Genomic DNA, 16,018 nt, shown 5'->3' on the forward strand with positions numbered 1-16,018 from the left:
TCTCATGGGATAACTGAACCACCTTGACATCTGCTGAAAGCGCAACATAGCAGGGCACAAGCAACAGAGATTTCTAGAGTACATTATAGACCATTTTTTCCAAATTGGCTGGATGAGCCAACTACGGGAGGCTCTCTACTGGAACTGCTACTCACGAATGCACAAGTACTGCTCAGGCAAGTGACGGTCAGTGGCAGCCTTGGCTGCAAGCACCATGAGATAGTTTAAGATCCTAGGATGAGGAAGGGGAAAAGCAGAATAACGACCCTAGACTTTACACAAAGTTTCTGCAGCTTGTTCAGGGATCTGCATGGCAGAATCACATTGGAGACTGCCCTGAAGAACAAAGGAGCTCAGAGAGCTGGTTGATCTTCAAGGACAGCCTCCTAAAACCCCCAGAGTGGTCCATTCTGATGTACAGAAACTGAAGCAGGCATGGCAGAAGGCCAGCATGGATGAACTGACTCAACTCAAGTATTAAAGAAGTATTCAAAAGGCAGAAGTGCAGCAAAAAGACAAGGACCAGCAGTTGTAAGTTACAGTGGAAATTCCAACTTGTTACAAAGAAAAATGTTTTCATCATGAGAGTATTTAAACACAGGAGGAAAAAAGTAATTAGAAACAGTTGTTTATTTGGGAGGAGCCTGGGGCAGAGAAAGGGAAGTGCAGGGCAGCGAAAAGAAGGGCCAAGAAACAGGAAAGGGACCGGATGATCAGGTGTGCAAATCCTGTGATTGGTGCAGTCTGGAAATACCTGTCAGGCAGCTCTGCACTTGCTCACAACAGCTGGAGCAGGGAAACGAACCAAACCTGCTCTGCTGACCGTGCCGTAAGGGTCAGGCCTGCACCCGCAGTCAGCGGGACCAGGCTGGGAGCAGGGAAAGTGCCTTGCCTGGCCAGCAAAGGAGCAGACAGACAGATAAGTATCCTGACACCATCATGTTGGTGCCTGTTCCAGGCCTGATGGCATCTGCCGCCACCCACTGCTTCGTAACACTGGTTTATAAGCCACAGTGGTAAATTAGCTGGGTATCAAGCTGTGTCTCTCAGACATTTCCCAAGTAATTTGGTCTCTACCTGCTTTCTTTTATCCTCTCTGTACCAATGCACAGCTGAACAGAAGAATATGCTGCCTTCCTCCTCTGCTCCTTCTGGAGAACATCAGGAAAATCAGAGGAAACTACCTTCCACAGCAGGCCCTTACGGCACTTGCCTGCTCTACCTCTAGAGACCGATATATATGTCAGCATTTAAAAGAATAAAGTGCCTGAAGAGCAAGATATTTAGGTTCCCTGCCTTCTCTTTATCTTGTCTCTTATGCAGGAGAGGAAATCAACTAATTATTCCTTTTGACCTTGGTATTTATGTTTGTCTATATTTTCAAAGCTGTCTTTTGTAACGAAAAGACAAATTCCTCTTTTATTCAGAAGTTGAGGGTCTCCTTGAAGAAACTTAAAGGCTGGCTCTGTAAAGGCCAGCACAAGGCCTATGCAAGCTTTCTCCAGCAAATTAGCCTTGATAGCCATTTGTTATGAGAAGGTACTGGATAGAATACTAATGCATAAAAGCTTGATGGTGATAAATCTCTAGAATATATATCTATATTAAAATATAGATTTATATTTAAAAAGGACCACTCCCTTCCTACAGAGACTCAATCAGCAGAGCTGAAGAGAACCTCTGTGCACAGATATGCCATGCAAGAGAGCAATGGAAACAGCAGACAACTACCTCAGACTGAAATGCAAACCTGACAGGGGCATTAAGCAGCCCATTTTCTCTGCAGAATTTTCAGAGAAGTAACTTTTATCAAGTAAGCAGTAAAACTCTGCAGAAAGACCGAAATACTTTTAGGAGAATACATGAAGAAGGTGAATGGAAGAAAGGATTCTTATTCTAGGTTTGCCCTGAGTCTGTGAACAACAGAGCTGCTTTTGAATGCAGAACTCAAACCTAGCAAACCACAAAGGGCACTGCACGTTTCAAACAAATTAAGCTGACTGATCCACTATATTGCTATGGCGTATGCACTCAGTTGAAAGCCAGGGGACTGTGGGTGTATTTAGGTAGATTAACAATCTGGAGAGTGGGAAAGAAGAATGCCAGTGGAAGGAGTTCACAGATCCTCAGAGCAGAATTTCTAAATTCTCTCTCAGATTTAGTATCTTCTGACCTTTTGATTACACTTCCACATATTCCACAGTCCTAACTAAACATCTCCTTCTCTATCCAAAAACTTCATCTAATTTCTCCCATTTTAATACAGAAATGACTTATTAGTAACTTGGCACAGTTGGGATTTGAATCTTCTTTCATGAAGGACCAAATCCTGGCAGCAACGCCTGACTGGTCTGTAGACTATTCAGCCTACACAAATATCAGCTGCTAGACAACACAGCGTGCTGAAATCCAGAAAGAGACAGAGATTCCTTAAATCAAGTACTACCACCACACCTGTGAAATTTGTGAGCACATCCCTCTAAGTCAATCTTCTTGAAAAGCCTGCTACTATCCCTTTCACTCAGCACACTAAGGTTTGTTCAAGGTTTTGAGAGCTCTGTTTTTAAAAATTCTTCAATTCATAAAGCGAGAACGTGTCTTTTAGAACAGGCTTACATAGTCTAAAACACATAATCATGTTAATTACAGCACAGAGACCAGGTGTTCTACAGTCAAGTAATTTGTCACATTTTAGTTCACTGTGCCACATGCTGACAAGCTGGAATATTCAAGTCATATGCGTATGAAATTCCAGAGACATGAAGAATTAGTTTATCATGCATCTTTGAGCACCTTCCTGCTCCCTTCTGACTACTCTGTCTCTCATGAGATTATTCTAAATTTTCAAGTTTGAAAACAGTCTCAGATGATCAATGTTTTTCCAAGTCAACCTGTCACGAGTTAAGCTCCCTCCCACGCAAAACGTGGAATGGTTCACACACATATATGAAAACAGACACAGTAAAACATACACGACTCAGTCCACTGCAGAAATATTTTCTCTTCCCCATAACACAGTGATTTTTTTTTTTTAATGTGATTTATATTTAAGGAGCAATGTCCCAATCACATGCAAAATGAGATTGCAATGTACCATCTTTACATATTACACTTTCTTTTTTAAGCAATACGCTAAATATGTTAACATTTAGCTAGGAGGCTAAATGGCATCACTGAAAAAAAACATTCTCTGTTCTTTTTTTCATAACTTCAGTCTTTTTCATTGTATACAGCAATTGTTGCTTTTGCTGCAAGTTTTTTTCTCTTTGTAGAGGTATACAGTTTTTAGAGAATTTCTATTTAGAATATGTCTTTGAAAATAGACAAAAGCACAGCACAAACATGAAAGTGCAAATGCATTACAAGAAACTTTCAAATTCTGTGTCTTAACATAGTTAAAACAAGTATTTAAAGCTATCATACATGGCAAAACTTTTATCATAAACTTTTCACTTTCAATACTATGTTTTCTATTGATCATACTTACAGGGCATATTCTGCTAGAGGCAATTTGAAAACATCAAATACTTCCTTATTCTTCATTAAGTAAATTGAACGCAAGTAAGATACAAAACACTGAAAGGAAAATAGAAGTATTTTACAAAAAAATAAATTATTCATTCATTTACCTACACATAAAACTAACATTATGTTGTTCTAAACATAAAATAGAATGCCAGCGGTAATTGGTCTAATACAGATTTTAGACTGAAATTCTTTCACCCAATACAAAAATCAGTCAAAAATTTATCACTACTACAGAAGTGACTAAACTTCAGGTATTCTAGTATTTCATTAAAAGTACATTAATTGGACAAATTTGCCAGTGGTATGTCATTTTATTTTCACTAGAAAGAAAATACAGCAAATAAATCAAGAGGAACTCTCGCTCTCTTTTTTCGTACAGCTTTTCTAAACGTTGATGCTCCTTACGTGAGAATTACAAGGAAATAAGTAAGACTGCTGCTATTATCCAAGGTGGCTGGACAATCTTAGCCACTGACTGACAGAAAGTGATTCAACTTAACTTAGCTGTCTTTCACTCACTGTAGCCTCAGATAATTCACAGTCTTGCATTTGCCATCACCTAATCGCACACACGTGGCCAACGAACGTAGCTGAGCTGACCAGCATAAATTCACTATACAATATTAGCTAACATATGAGTCCAAGCTTGACATTTCAATTAATCTCAGACTTTCACCAGGAAAACTTGAAGCACTGTGTAACAGGACAACTTAATCCTGTGTTATACTTCCCTCTATCCCTTCCAAGGAGATAGGAGGTCTCATTCTTCCATATTTTATAGAATTTCTCATCTTTACACCTTTATGTAGTATATTTCTATCATGAATATATTTATTAAAATGCAATGTATTTCTGTTGTCACTGGTGCATACTACTAGGTAAATCTGCTTGCAGCTTATTTCTATTCAAACTGCAGTAAGAGAAAAGGAATCCCTACAAAATCACTTTAAAAACTTCATAGCTTTCTCTTGCTGCCAAAGCAGAGAGGCTGTTACGATAAGTTATGTTCATTAGTCAGTGAGTCATTCTGTTTATTTCAATGCAGTATTTTGTGTTTTTTGTTTTGGAGCACTATTTTGAAAAAGTCACATCAGGAATCTACTACTTTTCCTATTCATTAACAGAATTCTGAGATGGCCTCCTGTTGCCTGACATTCAATACTATACATTTATTTTTTCATTCTTCTAATCTAAAAACGGATTCCTTACATCCTTCAAGCAAGGTATCAGAACAGCTTTTATCATTAGTACAAGCATTTGCTGATAAATGGTCTTAATCTGATCTTCCAAGAAATACTGCTGTAAAACAGCTGAATACACATATGATGCTATCCAGATACATAGGCTATTAAAAGTATCAAAAGTAGTACATTGCCATTCATCCAGCAGTAGCATAGGAATATTGACTCACATGTATTAGTTAATAGTTCTATACATTATTCTTCATTCAAATCTACTAAAATATATTCAGCTCACACCCAAAGGTTTGTCTTTACAATCCATGGCTATATCTCACCATCTAGCAGCAGCACCAAAAGCTGGAAGTTCCTACACTGGCATATAGCGGCAGCAAAACAAGTAAAAAAAAAAAAATCTTACAATCTCTGCTATAGAAAAACTCTTTGCATATTTATCAATTCTTATTTAAATATTAAGTTGTATATGAAGCACAGTTGCTTTTTTTTTTAAGGGGAAAAAATAACAGGATTTAGTGAGAGCAAAACAATTTTCAAACCTCTAGAAATTGAAGCCTGAACGTTTCTAACACTGTTTTTTAAACAACTACATCTTTTCATCTGTCTACTACACATAATCCAGAAAAGCAAGGGGAAAAAAGTTCAATATTTTTTCATACGTTAATTACATACTCTTGATTTACAATAAGGTTCATCAGACAAGTTTGGACTAGTGAGAATTAGACTAACGAGAAACTAATACAAAGAAACACATCAATGAAAGCAAAGTTGGGGTTTTTTTCTCCATTTAAAAAGGTTTGTCATAAAATCTACTGACAAAACATTGGGACACCTCTAGCCAGCAAAATTAAACTACCCCAAATAACAGCAACAGCGAGGATGCTACAGCACAAGTACTGGAATATGTTAATTGTCAGAAAAAACATCATTGGAAGATCTTCTATTATTTGTAATCTAATTTTTGACAGATGCCAAAACTCCTACCACTGGGCTTAAACCAATAAGCACCAACAACAATAGCAAATTAAGATAGTATGGTTATATTCAAACATACCACAATCACACCCTTGTTGTGCTATGTACCTGTCACCTGCTGGAGAAAATTTTTGCATTAATAATTTGAGGAGAGTTAAAAAGAAAAAAAAATCCTGTTCTTATTCACTGGCAGTACTGGGGGGTAGTGGGGAGAATATATGTGTGCGTATATGTATACATAATATACATATATCTATAGATATATATATATTTACCTGTAGATATATATATATATCTCAATAGAGAGAGATATCTATCTCTCTATATGCATCACAGCACCTTTTTTTATCGGGGTTCTTGAAACGCTCGTAAGAAAAAAATTATTTCCAGAGGTGAAAAGAAAGATGAGATAGTTTAAAGGAAGAAACAGCAAAGCTATACCTTTTCTTTGGGAAGCTGAAAAAGAACTAATAGTTTTGAAATAAGTAGAGCTAACAGCTATGCTTTTGAATTTGCTCAACAATTTATGTTATAGAAGTAAATTTTCATTTGCTTATTTACCCTAAAAGGTTATCATTTGGAATAGTGAAGTTTCCTATCCTGATTATCTGTTTCAATTAATTTTAGGGGTGGAAAAGTTGAACAAAACCCAGTTCTGCTGCTATCAAGAATTAAGTGTGGAGTAAAACGCTTGCTCACATCATTTTATCAACATAACTAGCATCTTTCAGAAAAAAAGGCTTAAATTTGACAGATCTCATCAATTCATTGCTGCCTAGCAAGCAGTGACAACAACAAATGACAGAGCTTCCTTTTTCTCTGCAGTGACTGATAGACTAATGGGAAAAAAAATAGTAGGTTCAATAAAGGTCTCTTTCCTGTGAATCTGAGAGCTGCAAGACTTAAAGATCGGAAGATCTACATGGGTCACTACACTCCACATGGCAGAAACTTCATTTCACCTTTCAGATAACTTACAAAGCCATTCATCTACTTTGCTTATATTTATTTTGCAAGTGCAGTCTAGAAATTAATAAACGATAGATAACTGATAATTGTTATGACTTATCGATAGGGCTCAGCCCACTGAGGTTCCAAACAATTTTACAAGCTTCATATGGATTGGATACAGGATGGTATCGCTTTATGTCCAAACAAAGAAATAGGCATCCACTTAAGTGCAGGGTCTTACAAGCTCATTCAGTAACAATATAAGGATGATACAGTCTTCAGCTGACCTAACACAGGTGGTGGAGAAGCCAATAAGGACAAGGGTGCTGCTAGACCTTGTACTAACAAACAAAGAAGGTCTAGTTGGAGATGTGAAGGTTGGGGGCAGCCTTGGCTGCAGTGACCATGAGATGGTGGAGTTCAGGATCCTACGAGGAGGAAGCAGGGCAATAAGTAAGATAGCTCTCCTGAAGTCCAGGGTTGCGAACTTTGGCCTCTTCAGGGACCTACTTAGCGGAATCTCAGAATCTCATGGGGCAGGGCCCTAGAAGGAAGGGGGGGGGGGGGGGGAGTCCAAGAAAACTGGTTAATATTCAAGCATCACCTCCTCCAGGCTCAAGATCAGTGCATCCCTCTGAGTAAGCAGTCCAGCAAAGCGGGCAGGAGACCTGCATGGAGGAGCAAGGAACTCCTGGCAAAACTCAAACATGAGCAGGAAGTCTACAGAATGTGGAAAAGGGGACAGGCCACTTGGGAGGAATACAGGGACGTTGTCAGAGTGTGCAGGGATGCGACAAGGAAGGCTAAGGCCCAGCTGGAATTAGATCTGGCAAGGGATGTCAAGGACAACAAAAAGGGCTTCTTCAAATACATCAATAGCAAAAGGAAGACGAGGGAAAATGTGGGCCCGCTGCTGAGTGGGGCGGGTGCCCTGGTGACAAAGGATATAGAGAAGGCAGAGTTATTGAACGCTGCCTTTGCTTCAGTCTTTACTGCTAAGGCCAGTCCTCAGGAATCCCAGACCTTGGAGACAAGAGAGGAAGGCTGCAGAAAGGAAGACTCTCCCTTGGTGGAGGAGGATCAGGTTAGAGATCTTTTGTCCAAACTTGACATCCACAAATCCATGGGCCCCAATGGGATGCACCCACGAGTGCTGAGGGAGCTGGTGGATGTTATTGCTAGGCCACTCTCCCTCATCTTGGAAAGGTCCTGGAGATCAGGAGAGGTGCCTGAGGACTGGAAGAAAGCCAGTGTCACGCCAGCCTTCCAAAAGGCCAAGAAGGAGGAGCCAGGAAACTACAGGCCTGTCAGCCTCACCTCCACCCCTGCAAAGGTCATGGAACAGCTCCTCCTGCAGCTCCTCACTAAGCATCTGGAGGACAAGAAGGTGATCCGCAGTAGTCAGCATGGATTCACCAAACGGAAATCATCCTTGACCAATCTGATTGAGAGCCTTCTCTGCTGGAAGGACAGGCTGCGGAGATGAGGGCAGAACAGTGGATGTTGTCTCCCTGGACTTCAGCAAGCCTTTTCACACTCTCTCCCACCACATCCTCCTAGGCAAGCTCAGGAAGCGCAGGCTGGATGAGTGGACAGGGAGGTGCATTGAGAACTGGCTGGAGGGCACAGCTCTGAGGGTTGTGGTCAGTGGCACAGAGTCCACTTGGAGGCCTGGAGCTAGCGGTGTCCCCCAGGGGGCAGTCCTGGGTCCAGTCTTGTTCAACCTTATTCATCAGTGACCTCGATGAAGGCACAGAGTGCACCCTCAGCAAGTGTGCTGAGGATACTAAACTGGGGGGAGAGGCTGACACACCAGAAGGCTGTGCTGCCCTTCAGAGGGACCTGGACAGGCTGGAGAGCTGGGCGGAGAGGAACCTCCTGAAATTCAACAAAGGCAAATGCAAGGTCCTGCACCTAGGCAGGAATAATCCCATGCACCAGGACAGGCTGGGGGTTGACCTGCTGGAAAGCAGCTCTGCAGAGAAGCACCAGGACCTGGGTGGACAACAAGTTGAGCATGAGGCAGCAATGCGCCCTGGTGGCCAAGAAGGCCAGTGGTCTGCTGGGCTGCATTAGGCAGAGTGTTGCCAGCAGGTCGAGGGAGGGGATCCTGCCCCTCTCCTCAGCCCTGGGGAGGCCTCCCCTGGACTACTGTGTCCAGTGCTGGGCTCCCCAGTACAAGAGAGACATGGCACTACTGCAGAGAGTCCAGCGGAGGGCTACAAAGATGATGAGGGGACTGGAGCCCCTCTCCTCTGAAGAAAGGCTGAGGGAGCTGGGGCTGTTCAGCCTGGAGAAGAGAAGGCTCAAGGGGGGATTCCATCAATGCATGTAAGTATCTGAAGGGAGGGTGTCAAGAGGATGGGGCCAGACTCTTCCCCGTGGTGCCCAGTGACAGGACAAGAGGCAACAGGCACCAACGGCAACACAGGAAGTTCCATCTGAACAGGAGGAGAAAATTCTTCACTGTGAGGGTGACAGAGCACTGGAACAGGTTGCCCAGAGAGGTAGTGGAGTCTCCTTCGCTGGAGATATTCAAAACTCGCCTGGACGTGATCCTGGGCAACATGCTCTAGGTGACCCTGCTTGAGCAGGGGGGTTGGACTAGGTGATCTCCAGAGGTCCCTTCCAACCTTGGCCATACTGTGATTCTGTAATTCTCTATCATGTTAGGCACTACAAATGCTTCCAACAAGAGACAAGCCCTGTTCCAAGAGCTTACAGCCAAAGTAGAAAAGCTAGATATAGCATGGTAGAGTTGTTCCGCTCCACAAGAAGGGACATGAAGTACAGGAAGACCAAATGACTTCTTCAAAAGTGCAGCAATATCATAAACTGAAACCTCATTTAATTTCAGTGCATTCACTTCAAGCTGCCTTTGAAATAATGTCATCTTTTTTGAATTTTGTTCAGTACTCTTAAGACCTGGACACAATTATGCATATAGACTGGACAACTAAAATAGGACAAATTTAGTCAGTCTGAACTTCGTCAACTATCATTTCCTGCTCTTTTGTCAATTGATATTATCCACTGCTATTCTCTGCTGTTTTGGTATCACTTTCAGGTTTCTTTTTTTTTTTTTCCTGCGCAACATGTTCTAGGTGACCCTACACGTACACGGCAGTTGGACTAGATGATCTCCAGAGGTCCCTTCCAACCTCAACCATTCTGTGATTCTGTGATATTAAACAAAAGATAATTCTCTCCTTTTGAAAAAGGCTTCCCAAACAGGATTTTCACATTTGGGCCCCAAAATGATGGGTGAAAACGCTGACATCTTATGTCATCAATGTAGTAAACTATATCCTACCTGGACTTTTGCACGTATCTATGCTGTGATTCTGCTGTCTGCTCCATTCTGGAACTCCAGAAGGAAACTTCTTATAAATGTCAAGAAACAGGCAGCTTGAAACAGGCAGGCTAGACAGCATAATGCACATGCCTTTGACAGACCCAGCATTCCTAATAAGGTTCTAAGGTCAAGATTTCAGCTGCAATATGATTACTGTTTAATTCAAACTGATATGGAAGACTACTGGGGGGCATTTACATAGTAAACACACATCCTATGAAGGGAGAGCACCTGCTACAATAATCTACTTCCCCATATTTTTCAAAAACTGGATCTGTTTACAATTTATCTGCAAGATCACACAGCACTGCTATAACATGTATGAAAAATGACAATAAAAAAGGCTTGAAATGGTAATAAAGACTGGATTTTCAAAATGAATTCAACATTCTATCTGTCACTTTGACAAATGGCTCTGTTTGATTTAATTCTATTGCTATTTTGAAACCTTTTCATTATTTTCTTTTGTTCAATTTAGAATGATCTTCCTCTCCTTTTTAAGGATCTTAAAAAATCAAAGCCGGAAACAGAAGAAAAAGGTTTATTACTGTTTTCATTCCAAGTAAGATGATGTTGGCTTCCTCCTACTTTCATCCTCCCCTAGCCAGCTGCTTTGTCACTTCTGATGTAAATCGTATAGCTGCAACTTCCTGTGGCAGTTGCAAATGATCATGTCACTAGTCTATCTGGTCTGCAAAATGCTGTGATGAGGCCTGCACTGATATTCCACATGCTACAAGTAATATTCTGTGCATCACAGCAATATTGGATACTTTAAAGTCAAAAATTGTTTTAAGAATAGTCCCCTGAACATTCCTTAGAGATTTCATTTACAAATCTCTCAGCAACTTCCGTAGGCATTTTGTCTGATTTAAGGCTCCTTTTTCAGTAACATATTGCTCTAACCCAGTAAATGTGTTTCCTGCAGACATCCAAGCTAGGCTTTGCAGGCTACCCTTACAATCAATGAGAGGAAACGTGTTCTAAAGGACTTTTCATCTATGAAATTCATCTACCTAGATGAATTTTTAAGGTATTTATTTCAGAAGGCATCCTAGAAGCATTCATTTCTCTGTTGCCTATAAATGAAAGCCTAGGAAGTCTAACTCAGATATAGATATAGTACATCCAAAGTTAAGCGAGATGAATCTCACCAGAAGAGTTTCAAACATTGTAACTTGCCTCATTCTACATCCGAGTTCAGCAGAAAAGCTGCAACTCTTAGTCTGCCCTCAAATGTCCATGATCCCCTTCTCATGGTACTCTACTCATCAGGTTCACCAGAATATCTTCAGGTATCATAAATCTTTATAGTAGCTCAGACAATAAAGAAAATTACACTAATCCAGAATTTCAGCAATCTTTTCACTGAAAGCTTCTTTTATTTCTCAGGCTTTGGCACTTCCAGATTTCTGATCCTTTGGCTTTTGATAATACTACTTATATTTGATCTATATCTATAATATGCATGCCCAGCAAGAGGACAAGAGGCAACGGGCAGAAACTGAACCACAGGAAGTTCCATCTGAACCTGAGAAAAAACTTCTTCACTGTGAGGGTGACTGAGCATTGGAACAGGTTGCCCAGAGAGGTAGTGGAGTCTCCTTCCCTGGAGATATTCAAAAGCCGTCTGGATGTGATCCTGGGCAATATGCTCTAGGTGACCCTGCTTGAACAGGGAGGTTGGACTAGATGATCTCCAGAGGTCCCTTCCAACCTAAACGATTCTGTGATTCTGTAATATAAAAGACCTGAAAGATTCTAGGATTTTTCCTCTCATCTTGTTTCCCTGCATCTCAATTTGAACTGCTAATCTTGCTGAAAGACATGCAGGGTAACTGCAGAAACAGTAGGCTCATGATATTGACCGTGCTTCAAAAATATGCCAAATTCAACACAAGATATAAGTGCAAAGAGCTCACAATCTAAAGATGATATAAGACCAGGGAAAAGTCAGCAAACACAAACAGAAGAGGCAGAGTAATGCCCAGCAAAGGTTTCATTGGCCATTTTCTAGGGCAGGATTTGGAAGCACGTTTTACAACTACCTTACTCCAGTCCAGAAATTTGCCTAGATCCGAGCTATTATACGTCTTCTACCTTTCCCAAACCTCTCAGCAAAATTCACCTGTTGTTCATGGACCTCTCCCAACATTAATCAACATAGCAAAGAAATCCCATTCATACACTTTTCCATCTTCCCAGGAAAAGCTATTCTAACCTATTCTGGTTCTCATTTAAAACCAAACAAAAATTAAAGGGTTTTATTCAATTCAATGATATAGATTTTCCACCTGAGAAAGGAAAGGCTGTCAAGTATACTCAAAAGACACAATAATAAAAATATTGATTCAATATATGGGTATGTGAGGCCTCAATGGTTTTATATTGTTAACTTTTTAGGCCCAGGAATGAAATTTGTCACTTTTCAGTAACCTTTTTTATTATTTCAAAATGGTCTATCAACTTCCTATCAAGAAGAACTACTAACTTATCAATCCTTTCAATTAAATGGATTACTGAACTGAAAAGGGTACACAGTCCTATTCTACATCGTGCTACTGAGGAAATACAATGGAAATGAGATACATTTGCAGTGAATTAAAACTTAGTGCTTTACAGAATCATGGAACAGATGAGCTTGGAAGGGTCCTCTGAAGATTAAAGCACGGTCAGCTAGAGCAGGTTGTGTAGGACCACATACTTTGAATATCTCCAAGGATGAAGACTTCACCACCTCTCTGGGCAACCTGCTCCAATATTTGATCATCCTCAAAGGAAAAAAGTTTACGTTTAAATGGAATATCCTACACTTCAGTTTGTGTCCACTGCCTCTTGTCCCCTCACTGGGCACCACGGAGAAGAGTCTAGCTTCTCTCCTTTACTACCCGCCAATCACGTATTTATAAATATTGATAAGATCCCCGTAAGCCTGCTCCTCCCCACGCTGAACAGTCCCAGCTCTCTCGGTCTCTCCTCACATGTTGGATGCTCCAGTCCCTTAATCATCTTCAAGGCCCTTCGTTAAGGGTCACTCCAGCAGGTTCATGCCTCTCTTGCACAGGGTAAGCGCAGAACTGGACACAGCACTCCAGGCGTAGCCTCACCAGCACTGAGAAGAGGCGGGGGGCGGGGGGGGGACTACCTCCTTCACCTGCTGGAAATGCTCTGCCTAATGCAGCCCAGGATACTACTGGCATTCTTGCTACAAGGGTGCACTTCTGGCCAACGCTCACCTTGGCATCCACCAACATCCCAAGATCCTCTCTGCAGGGCTGCTCACCAGCAGGTCCAACCCCCAGCCTGTGCTGGTGCATGGGATTATTCTTCCCTACGTGCAGACTTTGCATTTCCTCATGTTGAATTTCATGAGGTTTCTGTCAGGCCACTTCTCTAGCCTGTCAAGGTTCCTCCAACCTCGACTCAAACAGCTGGGAAATACTCAAAAACAAATAAATAAACAAAAAAAAGACTCAAATTCCTGTGAGGTAGTAACTACATTTGTACCCAAGATTCTAAAATGAAACAGGTTCCTGCCTATGTCTTAACTTGGGCAGTAAAGCAGCAGGTCACATGGATCTTCAGACTCTAAGGGCATGAGCCCAGGTTCAGACTCAGCTCTCACAGGCCTTACAGACATATTTACCACCAACATTAAGATACGATCATTGTTTCTACTGATGCAAGGGTTTAAAGTTTAAGAACAGAACGACTTAGCAGTTCCCAATACCATTGATAGGGTACATATCAGTAGGTCAATTATTTCAATAGCAGTTCTATTCAACCAGCACGCCCTCAGGAATTGCAGTACATTAACTTACCCGTTGAGCTCTCTCTTTTAACTCCTGATCTTGGGCTAAAAAAGCCTGCATCCTCTTTTGAATGTCTGTAAGTTTTTCAGGGTTGATTCTAATAAATAAAAAGAAGAAAACTAGCTTTAATTATTAGAATATGCACAAAGAAGCCCCTGCTAAGTTCTCAGGAGTATCTTCATTTCCTCTACACTGTTTTAATACGCATAAAACTATCACTTCTCTGAACAAGGTTAGACTGGAACCATATTCAGGATGAAGAGTACACTCCTCAAATGAATAATACAGAGGAGACAAACAAAAAGCTCAGAATTTTTATCCAGAGCAAGTTTTCGGTGAGAGAGGTGAAACTTTTTCCAAAGTAAAGTCATAATTAACATTAAAATACTTCCCGAACTCATAAAATGTTGAGAAAGAAATTAAAAAGCATAATGAATTATAGCAGCCTTCATAAGGAAATCTCTCAGCATTTTTCAGAGTTTAAAGATCCATTGCCTGGCAGCATTGAAATTAAAGTACTTCTCTGTTACGTTCAGATGAGTAAAAGTAAAGGATGTGGAGATTAAACAGATTTTGGAGTTCCTCAAGATATTGATCCAGTGAATAAGTAACAGTTGTCGTATTACAGAAAATGCCATTAAACCTAGTAAAAACTTATGAAAGTCCTTTCTCAAATTCTGTATTTTTATACTTATTCCGGTGACATTTGCATTTTTCCAGGTTTAATTGCCTGGGTCTTTTCTCACCTACTTCTGTCTCCTATCTGCTAGTGCCATCCAAACATATCATACAACCTTCCAAACATGGTAGGAAAGTACCCCTCAAGCAAAGGTCAAAACAGATGCACAACTACCAAATTTCTTAATCTAGTTCTTGCTGTTGCATGTCATGTCATCTCATAACATACAAAAAAGGATGCAGTCTTTGCTAAAAGACGACAATAAAATCAAAATCAGAGCTCTTCACCTTGCACTAAGTTAGTCTAGAAAACATGACTAATTAAAATGCTAGATGAGAAACATTACATAGTCATTTCTTGTAATGTAAGCCATTAGGATGATCTAAATTTGTTTCCAAATTTGAAAGCACCAATTAAGCAGGGGGTTTTGTTACCAAAGAATGCTTTAATTTACAAAGACATCAAGCTTTATTCCCTCACTATTTAAATTTCATAACTGTCAGATACAGGTGTTAGAAGGCTGTAGTGCAGGCAAGAGTTATTTAGCTTCAGTTTAGTCAAAGACCAAATACCGACTTCCAGTTTCGAGCAAACATATAATTTGCTCTGAATATGTAAAGATATAAAACAGGTAACAAGAGACATTAAAAATTCAGCAGGACACAGACTGACCAACAAATCTTCTTTGGAATGCATATATGACATCAAAGGTAGAAAAAGTAAACAGAGAGGAAGATTTTCTAGATTTTATTCTACCAAAGATCGAAAAAGATAACAGCAGTTAAGAAGAGTGGCAATGAAAATATTTATGATCCTAACACGAAAAATGGTAGAACAGCAAGATAAATGCAATGACTTAATTAATATTGAATAATATTAAAAGTATAAACACAAAATATACTACCTCACTGCAGAGGAAATACAGAAAGAAGAGTAAAAACTCCAGCTAGATGAAATCAATAGCTTTACAATCACTTGAAACTCAAGAAGAAATCTTAAAGTCGAACTGAAGACAAGTATAAGAAATAGCATGAATACACTAAGAAACACAGGCACAAAATGAGATACAAAGAACAAAGGACAACACAAATAACAAAGAGCATTTAAAACTAACACTGGTGGTAAGATGGCCCAGGAAATTGCTGGACTGCTGTTAAGTTATGAGGAAAGTAGTAAGAGATGACATCAAAACACTTAAATTATTCAGAGCCTTTTTTCCCTTGTCTTCACTGAAAGTAGCAGCTGCAATCAGACAGCTAGCTACAGCAGCTACACCACCGTCCAAGCTCACACCAGAATAGGAAATCACGAGGTAACAGGTACTTAGATAATCAGGTGGGCCAAAAGAAATTTGCTCCCTAGCAACTACAAAATAAGCCAGGATACTTTGAGATATAGTTGTATTTATTTTTGAGAACTCATCTGATGACGATCTGATGATTCCATGAGATAGAACAGGTAAACGCAGTATTCATTTTCAAAGGGGGGAAAAGAAGAGTTAAACAATTATAACAGTTTTCTT

The 16,018-nt window shown here is 40.3% G+C and overlaps 1 protein-coding gene across 3 annotated transcripts in view; it reads right to left on the reverse strand.

Annotated features, from left to right (window-relative positions):
- The window catches only part of DDX10 (DEAD-box helicase 10), a 206,030-nt gene that overhangs the window by 150,792 nt on the left and 39,220 nt on the right, over window positions 1–16,018 (reverse strand). For all 3 annotated transcript variants that reach the window (XM_068930311.1, XM_068930313.1, XM_068930312.1), the window contains exons 11-12: window positions 13,827–13,914; window positions 3,488–3,576 (exon numbers count right to left, since the gene is read on the reverse strand). In XM_068930311.1, the coding sequence (XP_068786412.1) occupies window positions 3,488–3,576; window positions 13,827–13,914 (177 nt within the window). The remainder of the gene's footprint in view (window positions 1–3,487; window positions 3,577–13,826; window positions 13,915–16,018) is intronic.

The sequence above is a fragment of the Struthio camelus genome, chromosome 1 (assembly GCF_040807025.1).
Source record: "Struthio camelus isolate bStrCam1 chromosome 1, bStrCam1.hap1, whole genome shotgun sequence".
NCBI lineage: Eukaryota > Metazoa > Chordata > Aves > Struthioniformes > Struthionidae > Struthio > Struthio camelus.